The following is a 13,306-nucleotide window of genomic DNA, read 5'->3' on the forward strand; positions in this document are numbered from 1 at the left end:
TTATTTACACCTCCCGTTGTTCTCAGACAAATCACTTATAACTCCTGTTGTTTCTCAGACAAATCACTTATAACTCCCGTTGTTCTCAGACAAATCACTTATAACTCCTGTTGTTTCTCAGACAAATCACTTATAACTCCTGTTGTTTCTCAGACAAATCACTTATAACTCCTGTTGTTTCTCAGACAAATCACTTATAACTCCTGTTGTTTCTCAGACAAATCACTTATAACTCCCGTTGTTCTCAGACAAATCACTTATAACTCCTGTTGTTTCTCAGACAAATCACTTATAACTCCTGTTGTTTCTCAGACAAATCACTTATAACTCCTGTTGTTTCTCAGACAAATCACTTCTAATCTATGTTGTTTCTCAGACAAATCACTTATAATTCCTGTTGTTTCTCAGACAAATCACTTATAATTCCTGTTGTTTCTCAGACAAATCACTTATAACTCCTGTTGTTTCTCAGACAAATCACTTCTAATCTATGTTGTTTCTCTAACACATTACTTACCTTTCCTGTCTTTTTTCTTGACATCGGGCAAATGGACTATTAGCTGCCTCCTTAATATATTGCTGGAACAGCTGCATATCTGACTCCAGAATTGTTTTGTTCTTCAGCAAAATCTTCATGATGGACACATGGATACGGTAAAACATCTGAACAGAAATGAATGCTTGTAAGTAAATGTACAGTAAGCAAAGGCAACTTAGAACAAAAACAGAGCAGTTAGGGTCCAGATGTATGCTATATAGCTACAGAAAGACCAGGACAGTGATGGAACTGAAGTGTTAGTATAGCTACAGAAAGACCAGGACAGTGATGGAACTGAAGTGTAAGTAGAGTTACAGAAAGACCAGGACAGTGATGGCCCTGAAGTGTTAGTATAGCTACAGAAAGACCAGGGCAGTTATGGCCCTGAAGTGTTAGTATAGCTACAGAAAGACCAGGGCAGTTATGGCCCTGAAGTGTTAGTATAGCTACAGAAAGACCAGGGCAGTTATGGCCCTGAAGTGTGTTGTACAGTCAATCAGAGTCAGAAGCTGTTTTGAGCTATCTTGGCATATGATCTTTTCTGATTCTTCTTTATAATTACCAACCAATCACTATTTATCGCAAAATTTGCGCAAAATAGAATATATATAGGATTATATGAAAAACATATTAAGTAAATAGCACTTAGTCACAAAATAACACGAGTATAATAAATAATCATCACCAAGGCTCAAAGTACACGGTATATCAAACTAATCCTACAGTAACCCTGAGTTGTGTCCTCTACTAACAGTAACCCTGAGTTGTGTCCTCTACTAACAGTAACCCTGAGTTGTGTCCTCTACTAACAGTAACCCTGAGTTGTGTCCTCTACTAACAGTAACCCTGAGTTGTGTCCTCTACTAACAGTAACCCTGAGTTGTGTCCTCTACTAACAGTAACCCTGAGTTGTGTCCTCTACTAACAGTAACCCTGAGTTGTGTCCTCTACTAACAGTAACCCTGAGTTGTGTCCTCTACTAACAGTAACCCTGAGTTGTGTCCTCTACTAACAGTAACCCTGAGTTGTGTCCTCTACTAACAGTAACCCTGAGTTGTGTCCTCTACTAACAGTAACCCTGAGTTGTGTCCTCTACTAACAGTAACCCTGAGTTGTGTCCTCTACTAACAGTAACCCTGAGTTGTGTCCTCTACTAACAGTAACCCTGAGTTGTGTCCTCTACTAACAGTAACCCTGAGTTGTGTCCTCTACTAACAGTAACCCTGAGTTGTGTCCTCTACTAACAGTAACCCTGAGTTGTGTCCTCTACTAACAGTAACCCTGAGTTGTGTCCTCTACTAACAGTAACCCTGAGTTGTGTCCTCTACTAACAGTAACCCTGAGTTGTGTCCTCTACTAACAGTAACCCTGAGTTGTGTCCTCTACTTACAGTAACCCTGAGTTGTGTCCTCTACTTACAGTAACCCTGAGTTGTGTCCTCTACTAACAGTAACCCTGAGTTGTGTCCTCTACTAACAGTAACCCTGAGTTGTGTCCTCTACTTACAGTAACCCTGAGTTGTGTCCTCTACTAACAGTAACCCTGAATTGTGTCCTCTGCTAACAGTAACCCTGAGTTGTGTCCTCTACTTACAGTAACCCTGAGTTGTGTCCTCTACTAACAGTAACCCTGAGTTGTGTCCTCTACTTACAGTAACCCTGAGTTGTGTCCTCTACTAACAGTAACCCTGAGTTGTGTCCTCTACTAACAGTAACCCTGAGTTGTGTCCTCTACTAACAGTAACCCTGAGTTGTGTCCTCTACTAACAGTAACCCTGAGTTCTGTCCTCTACTAACAGTAACCCTGAGTTGTGTCCTCTACTAACAGTAACCCTGAGTTGTGTCCTCTACTTACAGTAACCCTGAGTTGTGTCCTCTACTAACAGTAACCTTGAGTTATGTCCTCTACTGATTTCAAGATCCCTGTCTTATCATTTCTAAAGTTATGACATCAATCAAATGACATTTATCATTGAAATAAATACTGATAATGAGAACAACACTTTTAAGCAGCAACTTCTTTCAAGTAACAGTGAAATCTAAACTTGGGAAACTTGTTAAACCTCCAAAGCAATGTTTATACAGCAGAGTGTAAGGATATACAGTATTAGGGAGACTGTCATTCATTTTTTTTCATGATTCAAATTTTTGCATTTTCATCAAATGCTTAATGCAAAAGGGATGTATTTTCCTTAAAAGTCAGGTAACCTGCCAATTTTTTCATTCAAAATATTGATTTTTATTTTTAAGATACTGTAAGCATACTTATTTTTATACAATCAAATTTTAGCTCCGTATCAATTTTTAACAAATAACTGCAAGGATAACTTTTGACTTCTGCAATAAGTGCTATATTGATGAGATATGCCAGGGCTCTTGATCTGCCAGATTTGGGGCTGAATATTCGGCCCCGTTCCCAATGCAAAATGGTATCTTTTTTTCCCAATTTAGACCCCAAGTTTTCTCAATTCTAAGGAAAATGCTGCTAGTTTTCCCAATTCGAAAGGCCCCAGGCCCCAGTCCCAAAATGGGGTGTGAGAGCCCTGTATGCACACAGAAACTTCCATTAACACAATCAGATTAATTCAGCATAAAAGATGCTAAAATAACTACTGAAGTATATATGTTTACCATTGTTGAGAGTTTTATTCCATACTCAGAAATATCCAAGAATAGATATCAGTTACAGCATTAGATAAAGATTTCACCCCAGAAACAAAACACCTCAGCACTTTCATTGTTGATATTAACGTTGCTATTGAACTTTAAACCTGAATAAAGATAATAACATGGATTTAATTCATATGTGGTCACTTTGACTTAAAAGGTTTTGCTCATTATTTAGTATAACAAACCTTTTAAATGTGATTTAACTAAATACCTTTAGTTAACAAAGCAGTGCTGATTTATTCTAATCCTTAAAAGGTTGAGAATATTAAAAATCATTTTTTACCTCAAGAGATTCCACAGCCAGGTGGGGGGTAGTGTAAGCATATACAATCTTCTTAGGGAAAGTGGCATTCTCCTCATACAGATATCCTGCTGCCTGTCAAAAAATATATATAAATATGCCTATATTTCATATTGGTTTCTTTAATACCTGTGTATACTTAATAATGCAATTTCTCTTCAACCGAAGTATACAAATATAAATGATTTAGGTATAACTGGTGTACCTTTTTGTAATAGTCTAGATATTCTATAACTGGTATACTTTTTGTAACAGTCTAGATATTCTATAACTGGTGTACCTTTTTGTAATAGTCTAGATATTCTATAACTGGTATACCTTTTTGTAATGGTCTAGGTATTCTATAACTGGTGTACCTTTCTGTAACAGTCTAGATATTCTATAACTGGTATACCTTTTTGTAACAGTCTAAGTATTCTATAACTGGTATACCTTTTTGTAATGGTCTAGATATTCTATAACTGGTATACCTTTTTGTAACAGTCTAGATATTCTATAACTGGTGTACCTTTTTGTAATGGTCTAGGTATTCTATAACTGGTGTACCTTTTTGTAACAGTCTAGATATTCTATAACTGGTATACCTTTCTGTAACAGTCTAAGTATTCTATAACTGGTGTACCTTTTTGTAACAGTCTAAGTATTCTATAACTGGTATACCTTTTTGTAACAGTCTAGGTATTCTATAACTGGTATACCTTTTTGTAATGGTCTAGATATTCTATAACTGGTATACCTTTCTGTAACAGTCTAGGTATTCTATAACTGGTATACCTTTTTGTAATGGTCTAGGTATTCTTTAGCCGGTTTCCTCATCTTTTCTAGACACTTGGCCATCATATAGTGTTGTAGCCATTCTTCCTCATTCTCGTCGCTCTCACATTCACTCGCCTTCTTATAACAGTTAAATGCAGTCTGCAGCATCTCCTGTCGACTGTCTGATGCTATTTGTTCTAGTTCCTCGGTCAATGGAAACCAATTTTTCTAAAAGGGAAGTTAGTAAAGTAGAAGAAGCTTAAAAATTATTTTAAAAGTTGTTTCTACCTATGCACTGCAAAAACTGCACAATTTTTTTCAATTTTTATTTATGAAAATCTGCTGGGTAGATTTATGAGGAGAGCTCAAAGTCTTTCAAATATATAAAGGTTGTCCAGAAAAAGGATGTTTGCCTTGCATATATAACCAACTGTGTTTTGGACAGAAAATCAGGCAACATCAATGCTAGACAAAAATGGTGACAACAATGTCAACCAGAGATGTCAACAGCACAGGATGATTATGTAATCCTATATTGTGAAATATTTTCTTTAATAGGTAAGTATATATAGAATAGATATTTTTTTAAGTTCTAAGTCAAGTCTGGTAGGATATTTACAAGTCAATTTCTTACTGTGATAATAGAACTTGTCTGAATACACCCTAGTTACCCATTTAAGCTGGCGTGAAGCATGAGAGTGCAGCTGATATGCCAACGATCCATACTCTATCCACAGTTTGGCATTAGAATCATCAATTTCCACAGCTCTACGGAAACATCTAAGGGCTCCAATAGACTTCCTGTAGATAGGCATATCCATCTTCAGGGCCGTCTGAAAGTCACAAAACAAGTGGTATGTTTTGTAAGTATCACCGATCTGTTTTATTTATGTTATTGATATCTAAGATAAATCTATTTAAAAGTCACACAAAATCTAATGACAGAAGTTTAGGTAAAAGTTTTAAGTGTGCAGCTGATTTCAGATAAAAGTGAAGAAACACTTAGGCTATCATTATATGCACCTATTTATAACAATGAAAAAATCGTTAGTTTCTACCAAGTTGCACATCCTGAGGCAAGGATGGGTTACCATGGTAATGGGCAGCTCCCTGTAACATGTTCAGAACCATAAATGTTCCATCAGAAAACATCAGATATTGCCTGAAAATACCCTACACTGATCAGCTGAGTGTTTTCTGTTTTCCCAAGTATCTTGGTCATTCCTATGTCTAAATTCTATCACTGAACAGATTTATAGTAAAAAATCCAAATACAAAACAAGTGAACAGTTAAATACAAAACACCAACTGTTAGCAAGCCTCAGAAGACACAAAAAAATGTTACTAACTCTGAAAAATATCCAAATAAAAATCACACATTATTAATATCAAAAGGGATATTCTGCTCAAGTTTCAAAATTTCTGGCTGTTCTGTACCATTCCAGAACTCATTTAAATGACTTTTAAAGCTATCATTAGCATCAAATATCTCTCATGCAATCAGTTTGGACAGGTGATCACTGAATCAAAGTATTGGGTAAATACAAAAGTGTGTATGCTATTCAGGAAGATTTCTGCTGGGGTTGTAAATTCTTTTTACATCATTAGGCTTATTTTCTATTACTCTAATAATTTACACAATATATAGTTCTGTTTGACTTAAAATAAACAATGAAAACCTGTTATGATGCAATTAGGGGTGCGTGAACATATGTAAATTGATGTAGCTATATCAGTAAAGAATTTCCGCAAAGTAAATATGACATATATAATTATATAGTAAATTGCTAATATAAGTAGATAATTTTGTACAATTTTCTTAAAAAGCATCTGATGAAATCCTAACTTGTGTGAAATATCCCTTTTAGTACATGAACGCATGAACGAACTGGTATATATAATTACGTAAGTAGATTTCGAATCATCTTTTCAAATCTGTGTTGTATTACGATATCATTCAACACCTCTTCATAAAGATCATATATGTCACACTGGTACCAAAATATATACGACTGCTTAGTTACAATGGATCTTACACGTGTCTAGTGTTTACTATGAAATTTATTTAACAGTCAGGAGCAAATGACATCAAGTGACATATACATTGAATCTAAAATTGAAACCAGGTTATGGAAAAGACTTCATTGTATTAAACATGATTTCCTTCAATTTCATATCCTTAAGAATTATCTTCATTAGAAACAAAAACTTTCAATCTGAAATCCAATAACAAAACAATAACTATATGGCTTGTTACAAAAATACCAACTTCACATCAGAAGGTAACTTTTCCACAGAAAACACGTGTTACTTAATAGCTAAGTTACCTCGGACTCTTCTGTTTCAACCTGTACACATAGATAACCCATAACACATTCAGTCAGTAATTAAATCTTATACTACAACAGCTATAAGTTAGAACATGTTAGTCAAAGAAGTGTATACTGTAATTTATCTAAATGAAATGTTTGATTAAATAACATTATAATCATAATAAATTCCACATTTACTTTGAAAATTTTTAAATCAATTCAATCTTTGTATAAAAAAAAAAGATATTTTGATCACATTAAAGTGGTCAAGTGTTACCGACAAGTGTTTCTCATTTACCATCTGTCTAAATCCTCACCTGTCCAATTGACCACCTGTCTATATATAGTAAATGTCCACATGCCAAAATCATCACCTGTCCAATTGATCACCTATCTATATATAGTAAATTTCCACATGTCTAAATCCTCACCTGTCCAACTGACCAACTGTCTATATATAGAAAATGTCCACATGTCTAAATCATCACCTGTCTAACTGACCACCTTTTTTATATATAGTAAATGTCCACATGTCTAAGTCATCACCTGTCTAACTGACCATCTGTCTACATATAGTAAATGTCCACATGTCTAAATCATCACCTGTCTAACTGACCACCTGTCTATATATAGTAAATGTCCACATGTCTAAGTCCTCACCTGTCTAACTGACCACCTGTCTATATATAGTAAATGTCCACATGTTTAATTTGCCATCTGTCTTATTGACCTACTATTTAGCTAATTGTCCATCTTCACACAACTGTCACGTATGTTTAGATATCATTCCTAAATCTAAGAAAACAAATCAAGTACTGATAAATATTTAGCTGCAGCAAGAAACTGATAACATGTCATTTTACTCACAGAACTCAGTTTTTGTTCCAATTGACTCATGCGTGCAAGTCCCATGCCTGCCCACGAGTCCAGACGTGTTGGATTCATACATATGTCACTCATGTAGAACCGCACTGCTTTCCTGTATTAAGATGTACAGATAGAAAGTTATTATCTTTCTTTACCTAATGTAAAATTCAAACTAAGCCTTACTAAATCATGCAATCTGGATTTGAAATAAATAATAATGGTTTCCAATTCATACATTTATCACATGAGTGAAGTTTGATGCTCTCATCAGCAACTTGTAAGAGAACATCTAGAAATCTGATGACTCCATTCCAACTTTAATTAATAGAGCTAAATGTAATATTTAACTCAAACTTATTTCTTAGATCTGGGCTGAAAAAGTTAAGTTCAATACATGTTAGAAACCTGGAGTACAGTAAACGGAGAAATGTTTACCTTGTGAGGTTTTTCTTGCCGAAACAAAAACTTTTCATTTTCTCCTCATGAGAAATTCGTTCTTTAGACAAATAATAATCAGATTTAATATCAAAATTATCCATCTATTATTATTGCCAAGGAGCAAAACAGGCAAAAAATCAAACTGAGATGAAAGCTTTCCATTATACAGTTATCAAATTGACCTTGTAATATCAAGGTGTACCATAATGTAGCCTCTTTGTGACTAATACATACAACAATGGAACTTCTTGGTGACTGAGGTATATCACGATGGAACCTATTTGTGACTAAGGTATACCACAATGATGGTTTAACATAAAATCAATAAAATCTTATCATGTGATAATTATCAGCTGTAAGGTATCTTTAAACTGATAAACTGTAATAAAGAATTACTGTGAAAACTTACGCCTGCTCCTTATTCTTGAAATAGTAGTCTGCCAGTAAGTAGTACAGTTCCTTGGAAACAGTTCTGTAATATAAATTATTAACAATGTATTTTACTGATCTGTGCCAGTGGCAAATCAATGTATCAGAACCTTATCAGACATTTCCTATTTATGTTTATACCATCAGAACCAACACAGGTCAAACATGCCATTCTATATATCTACAATATTCCACGGAACCAACATAGGATCCTTCATTCTTGTACCTTAAACTTAAAATATTTCCATGGATGATATATCCTATTGGTATACATTTTAATCAATGGTAATTAATTATGTGATGGTGTCAAGAGGTAAACTGCTGACTTACCCTGTGTGTAATACTTCTGACAAATGTCTGGTGTTTGGGTTAGATGGTACACTGGTGCAACCCTCTATTTAACACTTACAAAAGGTTTTGGTGTCTGAGTAAGGTGGTGTGTTGGTTATACTTACGACAGATGCTTGGTGTCTGGATTAGGTGGTGTGTTGGTTATACTTACGACAGATGCTTGGTGTCTATATTATGTGGTGTGTTGGTTATACTTACGACAGATGCTTGGTATCCGGATTAGGTGGTATATTGGTGTTGCCCTCTATATAATCTTGTAAATTTTCCATCAGTTTTGCTGTAAATGAAACATTATCTTTTATTAGAATATCTCATAGTGCTATAGATAAATAATCCCATTTCCTTGGGCCAGAAACAATCTTTCCCAAAACATGTACAACAGTCACAAAATACTGTAAACTTGGCATAATTTGTCTGCAGCAATGTAGGCTCCAAATAATCTCACCTGGCTTTTCTGATTCTGGTACAAGCTGTGCAATTCTTTTCAGCAAAGATTCCACCTGTTTTGAAGTATTAATGAGTGTATTATAGAAAACATGTAATAAGTGATGACTGATTACAATTCTCAAACTGCTTGACTTCATTTTAAAAAATTAATTCAGACTGAAGACAGAGTTTACATTCATATTATAGATACAGGCCCCACTTTCATGAATCTTCCTTAATTCATAGGCAATTTTAAGTTAAGGAAGATTCATGAAATTGGGGCATGGAGGATTTTATTGATCATAAAAGAATTCGGACATCTAAGATATCACAAATGTCATCAATTCTTATAGGAAATTGAGATTTACTTCACAACCCCAACTTTCTGTATTCAATCATCGTAATGTGTGGGAGTAAAATAATCAAAACCGCTGTGTTAGGTAGACAGAGATATCTCAAACCTTGGTATTCCTGTCAACATCGCAAAGAGGTGAAAAATTCTGTCATAAAGATTATCAAAGAGCAAGGCCTGTGACATTCTTCTACACCGGAATCTTTTGTGCAACAAGTGTTTTTCAATATCAATAGGATGAAAGCGATGAACCATGTAACAGCTATAAAATATTACCTTTAATTCATTACTGTAAAAACTGTTAATTCCTTTCACTAATTCAATTCTTACGTGTGAAGAAATTTTGACTTTAGTAATAATTCCACTACAAGGTTAGAAATAACAGTACAATAATCCTGCCTTGACATCGATGGTAATAAGACTATAGAATCATAAACTATTCTGAAGATGATGAAAATTAAATGTTTTAAAATCTCACATCTGCTGACACAGCATCAGCCTTATAGCTATCAAACTCCGGCACAGAGTTTGGTTTGAAATATTCAAAGATTTTCTGAGCGCTGTCCCAGGTCAGGTCTATCTGGGCGGAGTTGTGGTCCATCAAGTGACGGGCACGCCCCTTCTTGTTCGGGTGACCAAACAGACAGTACACACATTGTTCATAAGACTGTTCTAGATCATGTTTGAATTGATAAGATCCAGTCAGGAACTCCTGAGCCACATCAAGATAGAACAACAGTAGAGATCCATTTGACTTTGTACACCAGCTATGCCTGCAATATCAAATGTTAGACTCATTATCAGTCTGGACACAATAATGATAAATAAATGGTACCAACAAAAAGCCTCTTACAGTACACAACATTCTAAGTTGTTAATGTTGGTATTCATCAAAATAAAAAAAAAATCTTTTTATGAAATCTTTCTAGACAACACATTAAGAGTCTCATGAATACCTACCTCGCCAGGTACTCATGTGCTATATTTAGCAACATCAGGTAAGAGGGCATGCCATCAAACAAGTCTGCTTGTCTAGTTTCTGGAGTGGACACTTGCATGGACCTTATTTTGTCTTCCTCACTATAACAATTGATGACACAAAGTAATTAATGTCAAATGTGTTAAATCCATATATGTCAAAGAGTAAATCTATGGACAAGAACTGATAAAAGTTAAATCTACTGACTTTTTAATCTGGATGTCTGGTAAACAATTCTACTGTTTACAAAATTTTGATGTTAAACATTTAGGTTTAGGTTTGATAACTAAATTTCAATTTATTTGTTACTCTGTTGATATCTTACAATTTGATTAGCTTGTACAGGAGTATCCATGGTAACACAGTGCCTATTGGCATTTCCACAGCACTGTCTGGAGCTGCCATTGTAATGTCAATGATACTGATCAAATTCCTTGACAGTCGCGTGAGGTTGACCTTTGGAACATCTTTCAAAACATCTTCCTTTTTATCTAGTACTCTGTAAAACAACAAGAAGAAAACATGCTTGGAAGTGGAAGTGTAATATTCTACCTTTCCTAGATTAAGCTAACTAACGATGCCCAGATTATTGTGTTACACTCTCAATCCAACATTCACTCTGCAGACTCAAAAATCCTGTGAATTGCTGACAAGAAAATATACTACAGTCACTGTAGTGTTCTTGGTAAGTTGGGCGACCTTACAACAAGTTCATCTGATGACATTCTGACAGAGTCAGGGTGACAATATTCTGGTTAAGTGGGGTCACCTTACAAATTTATCTGATGACATTTTGCCAAGGTCAAGGTGACAGTATTTTGGGTAAGTGGGGTGACCTTACAACAGGTTTATCTGATGACATTCTGGTGACAATATCTTGGGTGAGTGAGTTGACAATATCTGATTTACCTGATGAGGTTTTGACAAATCTGAGTCAAAGTTGTGCTCCAAGCATCTTTCTGCTCTGAAGTGGTAGCTTTTCTATAACACTGCACAGCTTCATTGAAAGACACTTCACCCCACACCATACCTTTCTGAAAACAAACAGAAAATCAGAATCACCATTACAGTCAGGTGAGATATCTGAAAGCAATGTCAATTTAGGAACAGATGTGAACTACAGAGAAACTTACAGTCCAACCAAGCATGGATATCAAAACAATTCATTTTAAATGAAGGACAGAGAAAAAAGCATTGTAAAGATTCGGGATCTTAAACAGTTATATCAGAAAAAAATCACTTTACCAGTAAATGGGTTTGTTAATTGTGATATATTTTACTACAGAGATCTAGCCAATTTTAGAACTACACACATGGGAAAACTCTCACTCAGATCTTTTAACCTTGAATGAAACTGAAGTAACACCAAATTTAAACAAATATCTTATGTTTCATCCTATTGGTCAATGGGAAAAACGATTTAACTGCAGGAACTATTTCTATGAATACACTAGATTGTGAATTAATTTCTCTATTCAACTAAAATGATGAGGACTTAAATCAACTTATAATTGTAAAGCAATCTTGAACAGGTAGACTAAACATGAACGAGGAACAGCAACAGTTACTCTGAACAGCTATTGTGACCCTGAACAAATGGAGTGACCCTGAACAGATGGAGTGACCCTGATCAGATGGAGTGACCCTGGACAGCTAGTATGACCCTAGATAGATGGTGTGACCCTGGACAGCTAGTGTGACCCTAGATAGATGGTGTGACCCTGAATAGCTACAGAAATCTAAACAAACCAGGAAACAATCAGACGACTAGGACATACTCACCTTGTGGGCGTCCATCTTGTATAGTGAGTCCTGGAGGAGAAGGAGTTGTGATTGTCGCTCGGGTATAGCTGCACTGAATGCCACTGTCTAGTAAAATATTTATAAGTTATTAGCCCATTACAATAGGGTCTGTGATTTTTGCAACATTTCTAAGTAAATTTCACCTGAGTTGTACTCATCCTTGACTCGGAGGTTCCTTCTTATCCATGACCTTTAACTCCCCTACCTTGCTTGACTCTCTCCCTTCTTAATTACAAAATAATGACATTAAACTCTTAAACTTGCTTGTCTATCTATTACTTTTCAAAAGTAATGCCATTTGACTCCTCACTTTGCTTGTCTCTTTCTCTATCTCTCTCCCTCTTCCCTATCAAAACAGTGGCCTTTAAACTTATGTGCTGTTTCTTTTCTTCTGCATATCAAACAATATCAATTCACCCTTAAACTTACTGCTATCATGTAATCTGTCACCTTAACTCATGTAATATGACCTCTAACCCCTCACCTTGCTTGTCTCTATCTCTCTCCCCTAACCAATCAAAACAGTGACTCCTATGTTGCTTGTTCCCTTCTTCACATCAATCAATACCAATATACTCCTAAACATACCACTATCATGTGATCTGTCACCTTATTCATCATAGCATGACCTTTGACCTCTTACCTTGCCCTTGAGTTGAGGTTGTGTAAACGTTTGGAGTATAAAGTCCACCACTTTATCATAGTTGCCGGACTCATACAGCTTCTGTGTTTCCTCGAGTGACTGACATCTATGGAGTGACTCTTGGTGACTCTTGACCTGATCTGTGTAGGCAAGGGGAAACAATAAACATTTGTTTATTATTGATTTGTTTGTTTGAGAGTAAGAAATCAAAATTTGTTCTCTGATGGTTTACCTATGGATATGGTCCTGTCCATTTTACAGTTTACAAGACATATCTTGGCAGGATCCCCCTGTTTTTCAGCATACTCCAAATACTCCAAAGTCTGAAAAATAACAATACATTTAATTTTCTCATTAAGAATCAGTAATAATTTTGAAATCTCAAAATGACTTATATGTTTGAACATAAAAAAGAGGGCGTTAAGGCATAGAGGACGTAGCT

General features: G+C 35.4%; 1 protein-coding gene across 1 annotated transcript in view; it reads right to left on the reverse strand.

The window, feature by feature from the left end:
• Window positions 1-13,306, reverse strand: part of LOC132550231 (uncharacterized) — a 38,855-nt gene that overhangs the window by 10,911 nt on the left and 14,638 nt on the right. Inside the window, exons 21-36 of the mRNA XM_060214271.1 lie at window positions 13,097-13,187; window positions 12,893-13,004; window positions 12,706-12,722; window positions 12,201-12,283; window positions 11,328-11,452; window positions 10,744-10,917; window positions 10,400-10,519; window positions 9,918-10,212; window positions 9,107-9,161; window positions 8,860-8,938; window positions 8,291-8,353; window positions 7,444-7,555; window positions 4,936-5,097; window positions 4,283-4,492; window positions 3,491-3,583; window positions 518-663 (exon numbers count right to left, since the gene is read on the reverse strand). Coding sequence (XP_060070254.1) covers window positions 518-663; window positions 3,491-3,583; window positions 4,283-4,492; window positions 4,936-5,097; window positions 7,444-7,555; window positions 8,291-8,353; window positions 8,860-8,938; window positions 9,107-9,161; window positions 9,918-10,212; window positions 10,400-10,519; window positions 10,744-10,917; window positions 11,328-11,452; window positions 12,201-12,283; window positions 12,706-12,722; window positions 12,893-13,004; window positions 13,097-13,187 — 1,937 coding nt within the window. The remainder of the gene's footprint in view (window positions 1-517; window positions 664-3,490; window positions 3,584-4,282; window positions 4,493-4,935; window positions 5,098-7,443; window positions 7,556-8,290; window positions 8,354-8,859; window positions 8,939-9,106; window positions 9,162-9,917; window positions 10,213-10,399; window positions 10,520-10,743; window positions 10,918-11,327; window positions 11,453-12,200; window positions 12,284-12,705; window positions 12,723-12,892; window positions 13,005-13,096; window positions 13,188-13,306) is intronic.

The sequence above is a fragment of the Ylistrum balloti genome, unplaced genomic scaffold, assembly GCF_031769215.1.
Source record: "Ylistrum balloti isolate Yb309-2 unplaced genomic scaffold, AGI_CSIRO_Ybal_v1 Utg370112, whole genome shotgun sequence".
NCBI lineage: Eukaryota > Metazoa > Mollusca > Bivalvia > Pectinida > Pectinidae > Ylistrum > Ylistrum balloti.